At 34.0% G+C, this 18,226-nt stretch overlaps 2 protein-coding genes across 14 annotated transcripts in view; one reads left to right on the forward strand and one right to left on the reverse strand.

Annotated features, from left to right (window-relative positions):
* The first annotated feature begins 5,502 nt into the window (after positions 1-5,502).
* Positions 5,503-7,714, forward strand: LOC129575791 (islet cell autoantigen 1). Of its 2 annotated transcripts, none has more exons than XM_055459853.1 (4): positions 5,503-5,699; positions 5,773-6,401; positions 6,477-6,728; positions 6,795-7,714. In XM_055459853.1, exons 2-4 carry the CDS (start codon positions 5,820-5,822, stop codon positions 7,290-7,292), a joined length of 1,332 nt encoding a protein of 443 aa, XP_055315828.1. In that variant the 5' UTR covers positions 5,503-5,699; positions 5,773-5,819; the 3' UTR covers positions 7,293-7,714. The 2 variants fall into 2 exon arrangements, with proteins under 2 accessions (XP_055315828.1, XP_055315827.1); XM_055459852.1 differs by having other exon boundaries at positions 5,503-5,679.
* A 316-nt stretch (positions 7,715-8,030) lies between these two features.
* LOC129575789 (potassium/sodium hyperpolarization-activated cyclic nucleotide-gated channel 2) overlaps positions 8,031-18,226 on the reverse strand; it is a 50,465-nt gene continuing 40,269 nt past the window's right edge. For 8 of the 12 annotated variants that reach the window (XM_055459840.1, XM_055459839.1, XM_055459843.1 and 5 more), the window contains 9 exons: positions 13,426-13,524; positions 10,264-10,413; positions 10,024-10,100; positions 9,705-9,846; positions 9,355-9,524; positions 9,071-9,254; positions 8,732-8,919; positions 8,458-8,583; positions 8,031-8,368 (listed from right to left, as the gene is read on the reverse strand). In XM_055459840.1, coding sequence (XP_055315815.1) covers positions 8,239-8,368; positions 8,458-8,583; positions 8,732-8,919; positions 9,071-9,254; positions 9,355-9,524; positions 9,705-9,846; positions 10,024-10,100; positions 10,264-10,413; positions 13,426-13,524 — 1,266 coding nt within the window. In that variant the 3' untranslated portion in view covers positions 8,031-8,238. The remainder of the gene's footprint in view (positions 8,369-8,457; positions 8,584-8,731; positions 8,920-9,070; positions 9,255-9,354; positions 9,525-9,704; positions 9,847-10,023; positions 10,101-10,263; positions 10,414-13,425; positions 13,525-18,226) is intronic. The other 4 variants (XM_055459842.1, XM_055459841.1, XM_055459846.1 and 1 more) reach the window with 1 other exon arrangement.

The following is an 18,226-nucleotide window of genomic DNA, read 5'->3' on the forward strand; positions in this document are numbered from 1 at the left end:
ACTCTTTAGCCAGCCCATTTTCAAGCATTTTTTATGCAGTTCTTTGCATCGGCTTTCGAATGAATTTTAAGTTTTGAATAAATTGTATGCCAAGAGAGTCTTAAAATCAAGTGCAATACACAGCCGAATAAAGGATAACAAATAACTGGTTTGAAGAAGTAACATACTGAACATTGCTATGATAATAAGTTCAATGAATGAAAGCGGTAATCAGAACAAATACCGAAAAGTGAATCTTGTGGAGAAGGTGGATCCAGCCTGGTCCATTGTGTTCTAGGAGTGAAGAACTCCAGTACGCATCCCTTTGGGATGCTAAATCGCATAATTTTTTCCGAATTCCGCTCGGACAGCAAATGACTTGGCAAATCTGGAGGGGAATATGAATTTTTTTACTGCTGACATCAACTCAACACGCTCTGTATTTGAATAATAACTAATAGAAAGGAAAATCATCGTTAAATATTCTTGGAAACATTTGTTTTTTTTTTTTGTAGTTCGTCTAGATAGTGCAGTTCAAAATAACAAGCAGATAAAAGGCAAAAGTTCGTCTTTCTCCGTAACTCCGAACTTTTCGTCGGCTCTAATCTAACCGGTAGACTATTGATTGACATTTGGTCATAGGTTTTATACGAATGCGACGATTAACGATAATAATATTTTTCCCACTCGATTCAAAGACTGACATATATTGATTCTTTGTTTTAATTGTATAAATATCATCTGTCAGAATGTTGAAGAGCTGATGATCGCAGAAGCGAGCGACGACGACGACGAAAAAGAAGATACTGAAGATTGTTCAAATACCCGCTACGCGACGCACTCTGAAACCTCCGACTTCAAAATATCCGACTCGGAGCCGGAGAGGTACGTTCCACCGCCACGCTACGCGTATACTTCGCGGGTAGGTAGAGATAGAATACGTTTTGAAAAAGATGAAGTAAGAAAATGAGAAACTGTAAAGGAAATAAATGGACAGACCGAGTATTATTATTACAGGCTAGTCACTTATAATTCTCATTATTCAATTGCTCGATTCGAATCGATTCCTATTCATCTTTCCACTTCTTGCTGAGTCTTCAAAGGATATCACAATATTTCGGATATTTTCCATCAAACACAGCTGAATCACACGGCCGGAAATATTGAGCAAAAAACACACGTCTTCTCGGGACACACATTTTTCAATTGAACCGTCACTTTTTTTTTTCTCGTGACACAATTTTTTACATTTCTTCAAACTAAAAATGAATTCATTTAGACGATTTTTATATTATTATTGGCCATTTTAAAAATCTTCTTCGGTTGCCTTTCAAATTGACCTACTAATAACGGAATTTCCACTTCCATTTAACGGAAAATCCCTCGTTTTGCTCAGGTTTTTTGCTTCAACCTTCTCACGTGCCGTATCAAGGTGTACCATACTGATATGCATGTTTATTGTTTTCATCATTTAGATGAAATTTAGCGTTATAAGCAAAATGTAATTTCGTAAACAATTCTTCACCGCTCACATTTTCTTGAAGAGTTTTCGTGTAAAACTTATCATAATGTCGTTGGAACACAAATTTTATTGTTGTGAGCGTAATTCACTCTTTGCTTTCGATTCTTTTTTTTTTTAATTCATGGTTTTACTAGATGTTTACATAAACAAATGTGATTAAAAAAAAGTCTCGATCAATATTTTCAAGTCGTCCAAAAACGATCCATTTGAAAATCGTTTTGCTGGTAAAATAAGGAGAGTGTGAATTAAGTTTTTCAACATTTTTTGTTGATGTGAACCTCTTAAAAGCGAAAACTATAACTCTAAATGGATTTAAAACTTCTCTTTAGCGAAAAATCTGCTCAACGGAAACCTCTAGATAATGGAAAATAATTTGGAACCATGCGATTTGGGAGGTTTTATTGTAAAAGTTTTAGACATCTTCCCAATGAGACTATTTTTAACAGCAGAACAACCGTTCGCAAAAGCACAAAAATCGCCCACAACAGCGCAACCACATCGTCGCCCCCTTCGTCCAGCACCCGTTCTGATGCCAATTGATTTTGGACAACAGCAACAACCGATGGAAGAAGATGAAGATGGTAATGATGAACAGCAACAACAGCACCATCACCGGAAATAAAACCATCGCTTGACTCTTGATATTTGTTTGTTTTATTTTTTATTTAACACCGCCAAGCTCTGGCTGGCGTAATATATTATAATAGATTGTGGGCGGAAAAGAGTGCAAGACTGTTACATCAATTAGTATATACTTACAATGATTAATAATAACAATAACTATCAGTTCTCGCCTCGTTAAAAACCTCTCTCTTTTCGTAAACTTTTTGCATTTACACAAGTAGGACATGAAAACAAAAACACAGTCATACAACCAAGATGGAAATTCTTGATATTAGTCCGATAGCAAACGGTCCAAAATAACCTTTGGTAAACGTTTCCAAAGGGACAAAGGCTATGTGAAGCGTTAACTGTTACGCGTTTAATTTGAGACTTTGAGACTGCAAAAGTCGTCACTCAATTTATACAGTAGATAAATTGACGAGAAGTTTTACGTCCGTTTGGCAGACATATATTCAAACAAATTACTTTTTCGCGCACTACATGAAATTTGTCTGTCGAAATAAGTTTGCGGTGATATATCATTGTGTGTGTGTATAATTTTTTGTGTAAATGAGTTCTTTAAATAATAGTGCAGATTAAAACCACAACACAAATAAAAATATATTTTTGCAAGTAGTAACAAAGAAACAGAAAATCTTTTTGAAAATATGGATACAAAAATGAATTAATCTACATTCTTGAAAAGTGGCCCTTAGAAAAGACAAATTCATTCGTTCGTTTGAACATTCACCATATTCAATGCCGACAGAGCTGCAAATTTTTTCTCTTCTTGTTCATCTCGGAATCAGTACAATGGATAGAAAGTCAAAAGCAATGAAAAACTGAAGACTAAAAAAATAAAGAGAACAAGAAAATGAATTTTGGTGTTTAATTTCTGTTTGAGTTCATTGAATTATTCACCAAAATAATGCATTAATGGCTTTTCGTGATTTATTCTAGGTAATAACGCCATAAATCCAGAGTACGTGGTTCCAGCCAAGGGTAAATTCATGCTTTTCCGATTGACGTGCAAGAATATCGAAACAAGATGTTCGTTCGCAAACAAAATGAGTTCTTTTTATTTAAATATTCCAAATCAGTGGAAAAATTTGCATTTTTTTTCGTCCAAAAAAAAGCAATCATTCGACGGAATTGCTTTAGTAGGAAATATTCAACAAATAAATGAACATGGTGAGTGCGGTCATTCACGAAAAGTTTGATTAAGTATACGTGAACAATTGTGTTGACCACAGTTGATGAATTTTTAGCAGGTGAGATTTGAAGTAAAGGAGTTGAAAATTGAACTATAAAAATTATCCAACACGCATACGTGTTTTAAATAAAAAAGAAACAATTCTTTGCTTGAGATTTTCACCGAATACTCAATCGGAATACTCAATAACGGAAATGGACTTTCTCAACTAGCAAAGAAAAGTAAATGTATGCTCATTACCTTAAATTGTACATTTCATTGCTCTATAGTGATGTATCGCTTGATAATGATCACTTCCAATATGCTGTATAATTCATTGCATTTAAACTGACTGGATGTAGCATAGCCGCTAATCAAACTGTCAGCTATGCCGACATCTTGCCAATTCGATACAATAATTGTTTGAAGAGAAGAAGTGTGCAGGTTAAATCCGAAATCACCACCGAATCACTAATTGAACTGAGCATTTTATTAACAATTTCTAAATCTTACATTGATTATTAGAAACGACTGATGATTACAATTATTCTTTTTCAAAAGAAATGAAACACAACATTAAAAATTTGGTTCTTAATAAAAAAATCTGAGAACTTATCGGTAGAACGGCTACGATCGTACTGAAATAAAGAAAGTCAAGAACAAAAAAGATCAATTTGGTTGCTCAAGTGAATCGTCGGCGTTGGCCGTTGGTTGAAGTGCAAAGAATGGTGACAAGGAGAGAAAGAAGAAGGAAGGAAAAGCATTTACAATCAAGTCTTTCTACTTTTTCTTCTTTATTCGTGGTATGATGTGTGTATGTTCGCTATTGAGCCACCAAAATCAGTGTGTGAATACAGTTAGAAGTCGGCATAAATCGTGTTTAAAATCTAAAACGACACAAGGCCCAAGCACCGCGCCGATAAATAGATGGGTATAGACAATTTTTGGTGCCATTGTATTTTTCGGGCTGTTTTATTATGTACCTGACTGCAAACCATAAGTACACTATGAATATACCCGAACATGTGAGAGAAAGAAAATATGATGATGTGAATGATATACTACCTACTCCGCCCTTCGTTGACTTTGTCAATCCATTCATTTCGGTATTGGGATTCATTTAGTTTGGCAGCACAAGTAATATTCATTACGTATGCAAAGCATGCATTTTGAATATAATAAAAATTATTCGTCTTCTTCTTTTCGTTACTATTGCTGTTGTTTTGCTTCGTTTTTTGTGTGTGTATGTGTGTGTGTTACTGTCGTTGGTCTGTGGTTCGACGCTCTGAATGAGACGATATTTTCTGTAATGTGCTTCTGAACGGCGAATAAATTTGGACATCAAAACTTAAACAGAAATTATAATATTTTTGTATCTACTACGATCCAAAGTGATATTGTTTCTGCCATCATGTGGAATGGAAGAAAATGAATTGCCGCAAAGTGCCAGTCGGCTCTCGAACGGAAGGAATACCCATCTATGGTTTGATTTGCTTTCAATCGATGTTTAGCATATTTAAAGAAGAATGAAAAAAAGAAAAGAAATACACGCATACAAAATGTGTGCACATGATATTCCAAGAAATTCAAACACACTCATCGTCAACCGAATAATTTTTCGTTGACCGGGAATCGATTGCAACGTGTTGAAAATAACAAATTAGCACGAAAAACATAGCGGACAAAATAAATGCCGAGTGAATAACAACAAATGGTTGTTCTTTTTAATTATGTTACAAGCTGTTGATAAAATCAAGCAAAGAAACTGTCATGGAGAAAACAACTTTGATTCAGAGTCAGTCAATGCTGGTTTCCGTTGTTACTGAAATCATGAATAATAATAATACTGTGTACTATAAATGGAATTCCGAATTTTTCTCAATGGTAAGTTCATAGTGCATTCATATCCAGCGGGAAAACAACGACAGTTTCATGAAATATTAACCATTTTTGTGTGAGTTTTTGAACAAAAATCCATTCATTGATGAATGGTCGTCTGGTTGATGACGGCCGACGACGCGTTTTGTGCGTACCAACTCACAGGGATGTGAATATGTTCATTCATAGTCAATGCATTTGAAATATGCGCGGTTGTGTGTGTATGCACGGTAGCAAACATGAACACATAGTCGTTACGTAGTAATCGCTGGATGGTTGCACGTAACCAACAAATCCGGTGAATATGCGCATGTGCAGTACTATCGCAAATGTCATGTATAAACTGCAAAAAGAAAAACATATCCAAATTGATTCCATAGATAAAAACCCTCAAGTTGAATCAGAAAAAAAAAACAATCGATCGATTTTAGCAGCTTTGTTGTTTTCTTCCTATATTAAATCGCATTAGAAGTGTATATAGAATTGATTTTTATTCATTTTTTCGGTATGTTTTAGTGAATTCAGGTAAACAGATTCATTGCATATTTGAAATTAGTGAACATTCGCATAAATTTCTTTTCTTTAACAATCGAATTAGAATCGTTGTTTTATCAGTGCAAATATTGGTTCTGGATTGTTACTGAAATGTTGAAGCCTGATCTACAGCACCAGTTTTGGGTGACAAAGAAAGCCGTTCAACGCAAATTGGGAACGAAAGAAGATGAATGTATTGTATCGTCGGACGCTGAACTAGACTCGAAAATTGATTTACTCAAGTCAATTGGCGACAGTTGTTCACATCTCAAGCGTATCCTCGACAATTATCAAGAGAAAATTTGCATTCTAGCACAAGAAGAGAATGCATTGGGCGTTTTCCTCAAAGAATCAAGTAAACATAGCACAACTACAAGCAAAGCCATGAGCTGTGCCGGAAAATCGATTTCGTTTTGTGGACAACAACACATGAAAATCCGAACACCATTGGTGCGATTGCATCATGAGGTCGAAACATTCAATGGCCAAGCGATAAAAGATACTTACAACACGGTACAGGCAATGGAACGGGAACGCACCGAGTATCGAGCCGCATTGGGTTGGATGAAAGCGGCCAGCGCACAATTGGATCCAGATAAAGGCAGAGGTCTTGATAAATTCCGTAATGCTCAAATGTATGTGAGAACGGCCAAAACTAAATTTGACACAATGACATTGGATTGCTTGCAGAAGGTTGGTACAATTTATACAAATAAAACGAGACATAAATTAGCCGCTTAAATTCGGATTAAATTGATTCAATTTCAGATTGATCTATTAGCCGCAGCTCGTTGCAATATGTTTTCACACGTTTTGGCCGCATATCAAACAGCTTTAATCGACTTCGCAACAAAAACGTCGTACACATTTCAAGCGGCCTTAAAAATTCTCGAAGAAAAACCACAGTATAATTTCACCATTTTAAAAGATTTAACACAAGTTCCAGTAGTATGCGATACCAATCAAACTGAATCAAAAGAAATTACCCCAATCGATTTCGATCAAATGCTATTCTTCAAAGTATTTTACTCACCTAGTTTCTAGTTATTAAAAATGTGTTAATTTTTTGCTTGAATCAAATTGCAGGAAGATTTCGAGGACGAAGTCAAATCATCAGAAAAAGATAGTTCAGCCGAAAAGCCTGTAAAGAAAACGGCCGAAGAGCCGACAACATCAAAAAGTGAAGCCAGTATAAGCGCAACAAGTGAAATGAAACCCACTGTAGATGATTCGACCATTTTCGATTTGCTCGATTTATCAACGACCGAACCAACTGAAACCGATTGTTTGCTAGACATTTTCAATAGTGCGGCAAATAGTTGCAAACCAACTCCAGCCACCGCACAATCATCATCGAATATTTTAATGTTTGACTTTCTAAAAAAAATACCAGGTTCAACGTCGGCGACATCGGCGACGATGGAAGCAAATAGTAGTAAAAAGGGTGCGATCAGTAAACCAAAGATGAACGATAAGAAAACATCGGCATGGATGGATTTGTTTGCTGATCTTGATCCGTTGGCCAATCCTACGAATATGGAAAAAAAGATCGCCGGATTGAATCAGAATTGCTTAGACGCGTAGACAAGAAAGCAAACAAACAAACATATAGAAGCGATGAAAAACGTAAACATCGACAACCGATCTCCGTTCATATTGAGTTTATCTCGGAGTTTGTGTCTGTTTGAAAGCATACAACCAACACGGAATTAACATATTCAGTTTGTAATTTTTTTTCTTCTCTTCTATATTTTTTTTTTCTCTCAAACAAAATAGATACGTTTTCATGACGCTAATTCAGTGTGTCTTGAATATTGAATAATTTGCTGTGTGTGTGTATCAACTTCTGGAATCTAATGTAACAGATCTCATATTGTTTTTTTTTTTTTAATTTTTTTAAATTAGATTTTAATCCAGACATGTGTTGTAACTAAATATGTTCATTCTTGAATTTGTCATCATTCTCTTGATTTTTTTAAAAATAAAAACTATGAAGATCAAGCAAATTTGTATTGAGTGTGTGAATCGGTCATTTCTAGTGGTTGATTGAATACTTTGTTTTTTTTTTAGCAAAAAAACCGAATCAAATCAGTATTTGGAGTAGTATCATTTATTTTTCTTTTTTTTTCTCTTTTTATTTTAATTGATTTACAAACTGTTGTTCTGTTTTTTTTTTTTTGATTTCACTTTGTGTATAATTGTTTTTGTTTTCTTTCATTTTTAAGATGTTAAAATTTTTTTAAACTCTTTCTTTGTTTCTATGATTTTCATTCGGTTCGCTCAATCAGCTCTTTTCTATTATCATTCATTGCAATGTCTAGGTTTATATATATATTTTTTGCATTTTATTTTCTTTTATTTTTCATCTGGTTAATGTTTATTGGTTTTCTATACATTATAGTAATGATCCTCTTTTTTGTTTTGGTTGTTTTAATTTTTAAATAATTTTTTTTCTGTTTCGCCTAAGTCATGTTAACTGTATTAGTGTCTATCACTAACTGCTGTGACGTCAACTGCTGTCATTTCGACGTCATGGGGTGTTTCCTTCAAACAATGCTCGAAATTCTCCGCTTTTTGGACGTGGCAAGTTCCGTTTTAAATGCTCCTTCATGTGCGTAAGACATTGCTCAGATGTTCTTAAATCCGTGATGCTTTCATCTCTGCATTTGTGGAAGTACAAAATGGATTAAATTCAGTTATCACCTCTGACTATATCATCATATTATTGCAATTGACTATTTATACTCACTTTTCTTCCTTTGATTCAACGGCTGCCAATGCATTCACCACTGCATTTAAAGCCGACTCATCGGGATTACTGATCTCATCATCTTTTTGCGACATCAGATTGGGATTTTTACCGATTTTATTCAATCTGAAACACGAATTCGAAATGCATTTTGAATTATTGGCTTTTCTTTTCTCTTGGTTTTTTGTTTTGACAAAAGTTGAATTTGAAATATATCTTAACAGTGAACATATGTACACAAAACTAATGTTTTGAATGAAAATAGAAGTCTAACCTTTCAGCAGCTACAGTTTCCATGGTTTTACGCATAAGTGGATATTGATCTAAAACGGCATTAAAGTGATCAACGCTTAAACTAAACAGGTTGCAGTATGTTTCGGCTCGTACGCTAGCCACTCTACGTGCATTGGTCAATAAGCAAATTTCGCCAAAATATGAGCCATCCGACAGTGAAGTTGCCACCTGGAATTTAGAAAAAAAAAACAAAAAAAATCGTAAATTACACATGATAATTAGAAAGTGTCATTGCTAGTGACAGACACCAGAAGACAGAGAAAGAGAGAGAGAGAGAGAGAGAGAGAGAGAGAGAAATTAATCCGAATAACCAAATTACCTCTCCGTTGGCCATTACGATATCGACAACGCCTTCTTGAATAAAATACATTTTTGTACCGATTGTGCCCTCTTTGATAATAATGTCGCTCGGTTGAAATACTTCATATTTTAATTTCGTTACAACGTCAGACACGAAATTCTGATCTGCGTTAGCAAAAAAAGGCACCGATGCTACAAGAGACCTACAAATTGCACATTGTTAATGATGTTTTTCCCCCGTCATTTTGCTTGCATGAAACATGATGTCGGTTGAATCGGTTTCGCTTGAAATTTTACACTTACCTGCAATTGTAATTGATAACGTCCTCTCGCAATTTTTCGCTTAATTCGCCTAATATACAATCTTCGTCGAAGAATTTTCCCTGGTATCTGTGTTCGAAATACTCCGTAATTCTTTGCCTCATGTCACGTGGTAATTTCCTGTAGGCCATGTATTCTTCGACTTGTTTCACCTGTATGAACACACAGATGGATATGATGCAAGATAGATTGAATTAGTTAGTTAGTTCGATAAAGGACATGAAAACGAGAAAAAAAAACAGTGGCTGGCGAGTGTGCCACTGAGTGGCATCATGTAATTAATGGGATTTTTTGAGTGTGTGTGTGTGTTTTTTTTTCTTCGATTAACATACCCGTTCACGATACTGCCGTCGGCTCGAATCTAAACTTTGAATTAAATTTGTCGCATGACCTAGAAAAAGTGCATAGCACGTAGCACCTGATATCATAGACAACATCGTAAGCCACATGTCAGTTAATGATTGTGGTGGAAATCTGTGGAATATTCGCCGAGAAAAGAGAGCGAATAAAGTCGATAGAATAGGGTGATGAATGTACCGTTAATCGCTTTCGAATTTGTTCGGCTTGTACTTTGATCATTAAATACGTGTTAATCAAGGTGCCGAAGCAAAAATCGCCGATAAATAGATAGAATTCTAGCTGAATACAAACCTTCCATAGCCAATACATAACATGTGTGACATCGCTTTGAACAAGGCCCAAGAGTACTGCTCCAGCCAATACGTTTCCTATGATGGCGAACCGATGAAGAAAAAAACATAACAAAATAATAATAAATAGATCGAAACACAAATTCGATTTATATCTTATGACATGGATAGGATACGAGCGCTAGTGATGATGGCGCCGCTAGTGTTCTTGTTGTTGTATATAATTCTTATTTGGTTTTACCTGTAGCTCATTGATGGCAACCCAAGAGTTCGATGGAAAGCCTTGTAACATCGGAACCAGAAACTGCAAACATCCACTCCAATGACCAATTAACAGCATCATACAAATTAAATTAAATATCCGCATAAACACCGATGCCATATTCAAAAACTGCATCAGAGGGAGAAAAAGAAACAGAGAGAGAGAGAGAGAAAGAGAGAGAAAGAGAAAGGAAAAAATAGAGAATAAAAACAAAAACAAAAATACAGAAAAAATGAGAAAACATTTCAAATCATCGCTGTTTTTTTTTTTCATAACAAGAATGTGTGCATGAAAATTAATTTATTTTGTCAATATTTCGCGTGTATTTGTGAGAGCGATAGATATTCAATATCCTTCACATATTTTTGTCGGTATATATAGCAACAAAATAGTAGTACAAAAAACAAAAATGCAACATCTTTTAAACGCTCTTATGGACAAACACACGGATACATTAGTTTTACCATATTGTATAACACTAAATCAATCCTATGTTAGCAAATCAGAGATAAAAATGTTTAAAAACGAAAAATGAAATTTGGCTAGCATTTTTTATTTAGTGAAAATGGATCCAAAAAGCAATTCCAAGCACCAAAGAGACAGAGAGAAGAGATTATGCTATATTCTTGTAATACAATGGTTTTGGCTGCGTTTTGGAAAGGAAAATTCGACGCAGAGCTGCTCCATTTCTTCCGTCTACATTTGGTGTTTCGAATTGGTTCATTTATCCAATATTCCCTTAATTATGCCAGTTTGAGTGGCTAAACTATGAAAATCCCATCGAGAGTCCGAATAATCGTCATAATAATTATAATTGAATTATTGATCAATGTCGGCTTTTAATTCGGATCCGAAAAATTGTCCTTCATATATTATTGTTTCGGTTTTGTTTTGGTATTTTTTTTGTTTTGAAAAGATACAGATAGTGAAATAGATAGACCAGATCGGATGCTCGATGCTATCCCGAAACGACTAAAATCGTTAATTATGCAGATGTAATTCAATTTCACCAGATTGCTGTCAAGTGTATTTTCCTTGGTCAATTATTCAGGATGAGCATTTTTACACTCACCCCAAACACATATTGGATCCAATGGCCAATTTAATCTAACGAAAAAGCCACACAACTCGTAAAATCGTGACAATTTGACATGCAACCATTAATTTGTGTTTTGATTTTTATTTGTTTAAATCCGTAATAAAGAGCTAGGATTTGGGATAGATTTCAGTCGCTATAACCGACAGTAAAAATCATCCGTATTTCACAAAAGTATATTTCGATTGCATTCAAATATCAAATTAAGAATCGATCAAGAAATAGAGTGACATGACATTCTAAAAGAGGGTTTAAATAGGTGTTCTCCTTTCAAAATTCTTTAACATTTGTGAACTATGTTTGTTTGGTGTTTTTTTCTTCTGTGGTTCAATATTTTTGTGCTGATTTAGTAAATGCATCGGTTATTGATTTTGTTTTTTTGCTTTTTGGAAAGGTAATAATTAATTCATTCGATTCAGTCCTTGATTTTTTCCATCCAAGAACTGACTCTCACAAAAACATTGAGCTTTGATTTACTGGTTTGTTTTTTTTTGTTGTTGTTGTTGATGTGATTGAATTGGTATTCTACAAGTAATTGTTCTCTAATAATACTGTGACATTTAACGCAAACACTTTGCGGCGTGCAGCTATAACGATCGAGCGAACTAAGACACCTATATATTCTATGGACGAAAAAGAAGTTCTTCAACTGAAATTAAACAAGGAGAATCATGTCAAAGAACAGAACAATGAAAAAAAAAAAAACAAATACAACGAATTTAAATGAAGAAACCGAAAATTTCAAAGAAAATGAAAACAAAACAAAAACAACATATCGTATGGTGTGTCATGTGTAATTTTTTATACAGTGTGGTTTCGATTGCGTTCACATTATGGTTTTGCATTAGCAAAATACATCTGAATCGCATTGACTCCAAATGGAAGCTAAATAATATATGTCTGTGATTTGAGAACAGAAGTGCCTATCTTATCAACGTCTCTTCTAATTCTGGAAAAGACGTAAGTTTATGCGAAGATTATGTGTGCGCTATTTTTTTGTTATTTCATCGTAACTAAAATAAAAGCCATAGTTTTGTTGTTGTTGTTGTGAAGAAGAAGTGATCGCAAAAATCTGAGCCTAATTTATTTGGAAGGCATAAAAATAAATTAAATTTTTTTTTGTAAATATTTGGAATTGAATTGCAAATGATGGTTTCATTTTTTTTTTTTTTCAAATTGACTTGGTAAGCGAATGACAAGCGATAAGAACAGGACCCATACAAAAATGATTCGTTTGAGAGAAAGAGAGTAAAAGAGAAAATGGTAAACGAAATGGAAGCAACGGCAAACAGGCCACAATGATGGGAAATAGATGAAGAATACATTTGAAAATATATTCGAAGAAAAAGAGAGAGAGTGAAAAATAAAATCGGTAGCGAGACTGAGTGAGAGCAATGCGATGCGGGGGGAGTAATACGCACAAAAATCGAAATAAAGAAATATTATAATTAATCAAAAGACAAAGCAATAAATCCTTGCAGTAAAAAGGGGGATGCGTTCATGATGAGAATCAGTGTGTCACGATGGTGGTGTCGAAAGGGATAGGCATTTCGACTGGCAGGCATTATTCAAACTCTATGTCTACGTGAGTTGCATCACCAAAATCCATCTGCACCGAAATGCCACCTCGCACACATATATCGTATAAATGTGAATATGTGGTCTTCGGTGAACATATGACAGAACAAATGAATATTGATATGTCTTTATTATAGTATGACGTTTTGAGGTAAAAGTAGAAAAGATGTTCCTATTCATGAATATAAAATATATATGTATATATACACAGTGAAACCAAAAACCATTTAAAAACGTATAGCAAAAATCTAACAGATGAGCTGAAACAATATGATCGAATATGAAACGAGATAGAATAAATGATCAGCAAGCATCGGAAGCAGCAACAGCAGTAGAGCATTTGAATTCTTATTTTGTATTATTTATTTATAATCCATTACTTTGTTATAAAACAGAAACTCAACGAAAATAATGAGCATAAGAAGCGTTTTTTTTTTTTTAACTGCGTACACAGGAGAAAAGTTTACCTTAAAGATAAGATTCTTAGAGTAACCGTCTTTTTCATTTTCATTTCTATGTCTTCGTCCTCGGCGATCTGCACTTTTTTTTTGTAGATTTTGTAGAATCTAAAACGTACGTACGGGTGTGGTTTGTTTTATATATTTGATGCATTGGATAATATAAGTGTTTTTAGCTATTATTTTGTTGTTTTTGTTGTTATTGTTGTATGTGTGTATGAGGTAAGTTTGAATTTGCTGTTGTTGATCATAATTTTTTTTTTTTTTTTTTTTTTTTTTTTGTTGATTTTATGTTTTGTTGAATTAGCGATTTTGTTAAAGGAGAGAAGAGAATTGTTGTTTTGTTGATTGGTCACTAACAGTTTTTTTTTTATGTCATTCTCAACTCCAACGATTCGATCCAATTGTGTGATTGATAAATAAAAACTTTCCTATCTCAAATAAAAGAAATGAAAAATCTAATTGTTGCATTTTGGAAGTTTTTTCTGCCATTTTTTTTTCTCTCTAGTGTTCCTTTTATTTGGAACAAATTGTAAATGGCCGATCAATCCTTTGACAGAAGAAAATGCTATGATTTGTGATCGATGATGAAGAAGACATCCTGTCGATAGGGGAACGTATATTTCGTGTAAATTCGGAATTTGTCTTGCTTAGATTTTATTGATTAACTGATTGACTGACTGATTGATTGATGTGTGACGATCATAATGTGTATGTGTGTTGAGGCAATGGCTCTGTGCATGGAAGGGACATGGCTATATCGAATGAATCTTCTAAACTAATCTCGAAATGGTATCATCAAACAACAACCCACTGTACGATACACAAATATACCTATAACATTATATATATTACTTCGGTGCAATCGCTTTGTCGATTGCGTGGTAGTGTTGGTAGGCTATGGACGCCATGAATCCCTAAACGTCTGTAGTACATGAACAAAACTTAAATGTGAATGAAACAAATATGTTTTCACGTCTTTCGTGCAACTTGATTTATGTGATTTGCTGTTATTTCTCTGTTGTTAAATGAATTCCACAATATGAATGTGTCACGAAAACTAAGTGGCAAAACAAGGATACGTGCATTTGGATTAATTTTTTTTTTTCAAGTCCAATGTTAACAGATGATGAACAACTGAATGCCAGAGAAAATGTGAATTCGGTTTGGAATTGCCACATGCTAGTGTATTTGGGGTTTTCCCTGATTCTTTTTCTTTTTATTTGAAAATACTAGTTCTTGTTTGTTGTTGTTGTTGTTGTTGTTATCGTTGTCCATGCTGTATTTAAATTTGCATGATTTTCAAATGTGACGTAATTGAGTACGCTGCATTCGGGCCACGTTTGAATATTTTAAACCCTGTTTCAAGAAGAAGAAAAAAAGCATATACACACAACAATACTTGGGAACCGAAAACGCGCCGTTGTGTGTTGGCCATATGCACAAAACAGTGCACTGAAATTTTCATTAATTCACCACAGTGTGTTTGGTAGGTATGTGTGTTTGTTTGTGTATTTCGTTGATTAGACATAGCAAAAAAATGAAAAACGGCTTTCTCGTTTGTATGTATATATTAAATATAAATTTACAACAAAAATATGTCTGTGTAGTTGTGTATGTGCATAAAAATCACTTTAAAAACCACATGAAGCAAATGGAACAAAAATATAACAATTTTCAAATAAGTGAAAATGAATGGAAAATTAAATATGAAAATGAAAATCGCAATCAAGCCATATGTACTCGGTAAATTTACTCCGAAAATTAATATTCGTGAAAAAAAATAGAGAGAAATGGATTGAGGAAGAAAAAAAAATTTCAAGTTATTTACGTATTATTATTATTATTATTATTTTCTCAGTTATTCGGGCAATGCCGCAAATATGGGGACCAAAGCATTCGCATTTTTACGGGTTTATTTGGGAGAAATAATTTTGAGCTTTACATGTGGGTATATCAAAAATATGTGCGGATGCCAAAACAAGAGAGAACAACTCTCCGTTAGAAGGTGAAAAATTTGAACTTTGCAATCAAAGGAATTTAACCCAAAATCTGGCCATAAATACTGTTATTGTTGGTGTTGTTGCTTTAAATACATTTACCATTTTTCGAATGCTTAGTGTTTATTTTTTACTTTTCATTTCTTTTGATAAACAAATTGGAAATACGGGAAAATATCAATTTGTGCACCAGAATGATAGTACAATTATTATTATTAAATAACAAGTTCACGCAATTTTATGGAAAATATTACTATAAATAAGGCGCTGTCTCTCACACACGCGACACATCCGATGGCGTTGTGCAAAGAACATTCCAAACACACTAAACCACCACCAGCGTCATTCATGTATACATTTCATATGACCAACACTATAGTATTGCTGTGCTTTCATTAAATTCAATTCAATGACGGCCGTAATATTTTCGATTTTTATTTTCAATAACATCGTTCTTCTTGTGACACTAGAGGCTACTCGCACTTTTATAAATGACAACTTATAACCAATAAATATGAGTTCATACAAATATCGCACCAAAATTGTCTAAACACACAAATGCCTACGATTTCAAACTCTTTTACACCACTTTTGTCATGCATGTTTTTTTTTTTTTCACAAAATACTGGAAGTGAGTTTTGGTGGATCCTCAGGATCGTTTAGAACTGCTCCCTGTTCTGGAAATGAATCCTCAGGATGGACCAGGGCATTGTCGAAACCGATGTGATACATCCTGAGGATCCACCCAAACCAGTATTTTTGAAAAAAAAAAAAAAACATGCATGACAAAATGGTCAAAAGTGGTGTAAAAGTGTTTGAAATCGTAGGCATTTGTGTGTTTAGACAATTTTGGTGCGATATTTGTATGAAATCATATTTATTGGTTATAAGTTGTCATTTAAAAAAGTGCCGTTAGCCCCTAGGTATGATACCACTATTCACTTTTCATGCAGTCTCTTTTTTTTCCAAACCATAAAATTTTGCGACATAAAATAAAGAGGAGTCGATTTTTTAATAGTTTGCAATGATCGGAACGGAAAAGAAAAATCATTTATATATTAGATTTTCTTCGAATTCAATTGAGTTTTGAGAAGATAATTCCGTAAGACAACATAAAATATTGAATAATGTCCTTGATTCATTCATTAATATTTTATTACTACCGTAATAGAATAATGGTTAATTCAATTGAAATTGAATGCAAGGCGTTACCGAATAATTTGTTTCCACTCGAGGTTCAGTTTGTTTGGCTTTTTGATATTTTCAGCTCAACACCTGAATGTTTCACGCATGTAATTTTTTTTTTTTTTTTTTTTTGCAAGGACAGTGTCGGTGGAATTTATATTTTGAAGAAAAAAATCAAGACAAATATGAATTTGATTTGATTGGGCAAAAAAAATGTACAAATAACAAACATTGTGAAAGATATATTTAGAATGTCAAAATGGAGAAGAGACTTTGTATTGGATGTGCATAAACAATTTAAGGTAAACTTTTTATTTTTTTTTTTTATAATATTTTTTTCTCAAATTTTTACGACGTACAACATATAGAAAATCTAGACGAAATCAAGTAGATATATTCTTATTACAAGTAAACAATAATACACATGAGAATACGAAAAAATATCGGACACAATCGTTTCCACATTTAAAGAAATCAAATCGAAATGACGAAAATAAAATAGTGGGGAATTAAAAACGGGAAAATGAACCGAAGATGAAGAAAAGCCGTAGAGATGCAATGCAATAATAGCAACAAAAAAAATGAGATGTAAGTGGTTTTTTTTTTGCTCGGTTTATCGTTGCACTCAATTCGTCTTGATGCATGTCAAAAATACACAAATTTCGTGTGTAGCAATAAGACTTAAGCTAACGAAACGTAATGGCAAATGAGCTTTTCTGCACTTCAACACACATACACAAGCGCTGCTTAAGTGCATTAAATATACAAACACATTGGATGCATTTTGATATTTGTTCGCTGCAAGGAAATAATAGTCAATAAGTTCAATTTGGTCCATGTAGTTTGTTCGTTTTTCCTTCTCTTTACTTATTTCTTCACAAATTTCTCGCCCGCTATGCTTCTTCTTTCACGCTTCTGTGCAGAATGTGCACATTAAAAAGATATTTCTATTTTCCTTTTTTTTTTTCTCATTTTTTTTTTTATTGAAATAGCTTATTAAGCTTGCTCGTTCCTAACACATAATTATCGCCATAGTGGTTGTTATTCTGGTTTCTTCGCTGAGGCTGTGGAAATCATATGAATTGTGAAGGAAAGTATGCAAGAAAGAAAATTGAGCGGAATATTTCACGAAGAAGGCGAAAGGAAAAATGATTGAGAAGCACCATTAACATGGGAAATGGCATAGGTTTTCGGGTTACACACAGCCACATACACACAAGCGCGAAGAAGAAACAGAACCAGTAATAGAAGCAGCAGCAGAAATAGCAGTAGCTTCATGATAAAATATAGAGATTCATTTATCTCAGGCGAAGCATAGTTGATCGTGTGTTTCGTGGAGCGTATTGGGAAATCGGAGTGTCGTGGGCGACTCGAAACCGTTTCTCTGGCACACATTAGCACACATTCACACAGTATTGTGTCATTACATCGCATCGGAGCTTGCATAACGGAAAGGAAAAAGTGAAACATTTTAGCTATTATGTAGCTATGCATGAATGAATGAATGTGCTCAGCACAATGTGATGTGGTGTAGGTGAGTCCAATGAGAACGAGAGACTCACCAACCGAAAGAAAAAATACGAACACAAAATAGAAGAAGAGTACACACCAAAAAAAAAAAAAAA

Source organism: Sitodiplosis mosellana, unplaced genomic scaffold, assembly GCF_009176505.1.
Source record: "Sitodiplosis mosellana isolate CC-2019 unplaced genomic scaffold, AAFC_SMos_1.0 Smas_scaffold_6167, whole genome shotgun sequence".
NCBI classification, from domain to species: Eukaryota; Metazoa; Arthropoda; class Insecta; order Diptera; family Cecidomyiidae; genus Sitodiplosis; species Sitodiplosis mosellana.

Coding starts and splice junctions, on each gene's coding strand:
- LOC129575791 (XM_055459853.1), top strand. CDS start 5,820: ATGTTGAAGCCTGATCTACAGCACCAGTTTTGGGTGACAAAGAAAGCC. Junction 6,402..6,476: donor CATTGGATTGCTTGCAGAAG/GTTGGTACAATT, acceptor ATTCAATTTCAG/ATTGATCTATTAGCCGCAGC. Junction 6,729..6,794: donor ATCAAATGCTATTCTTCAAA/GTATTTTACTCA, acceptor ATCAAATTGCAG/GAAGATTTCGAGGACGAAGT.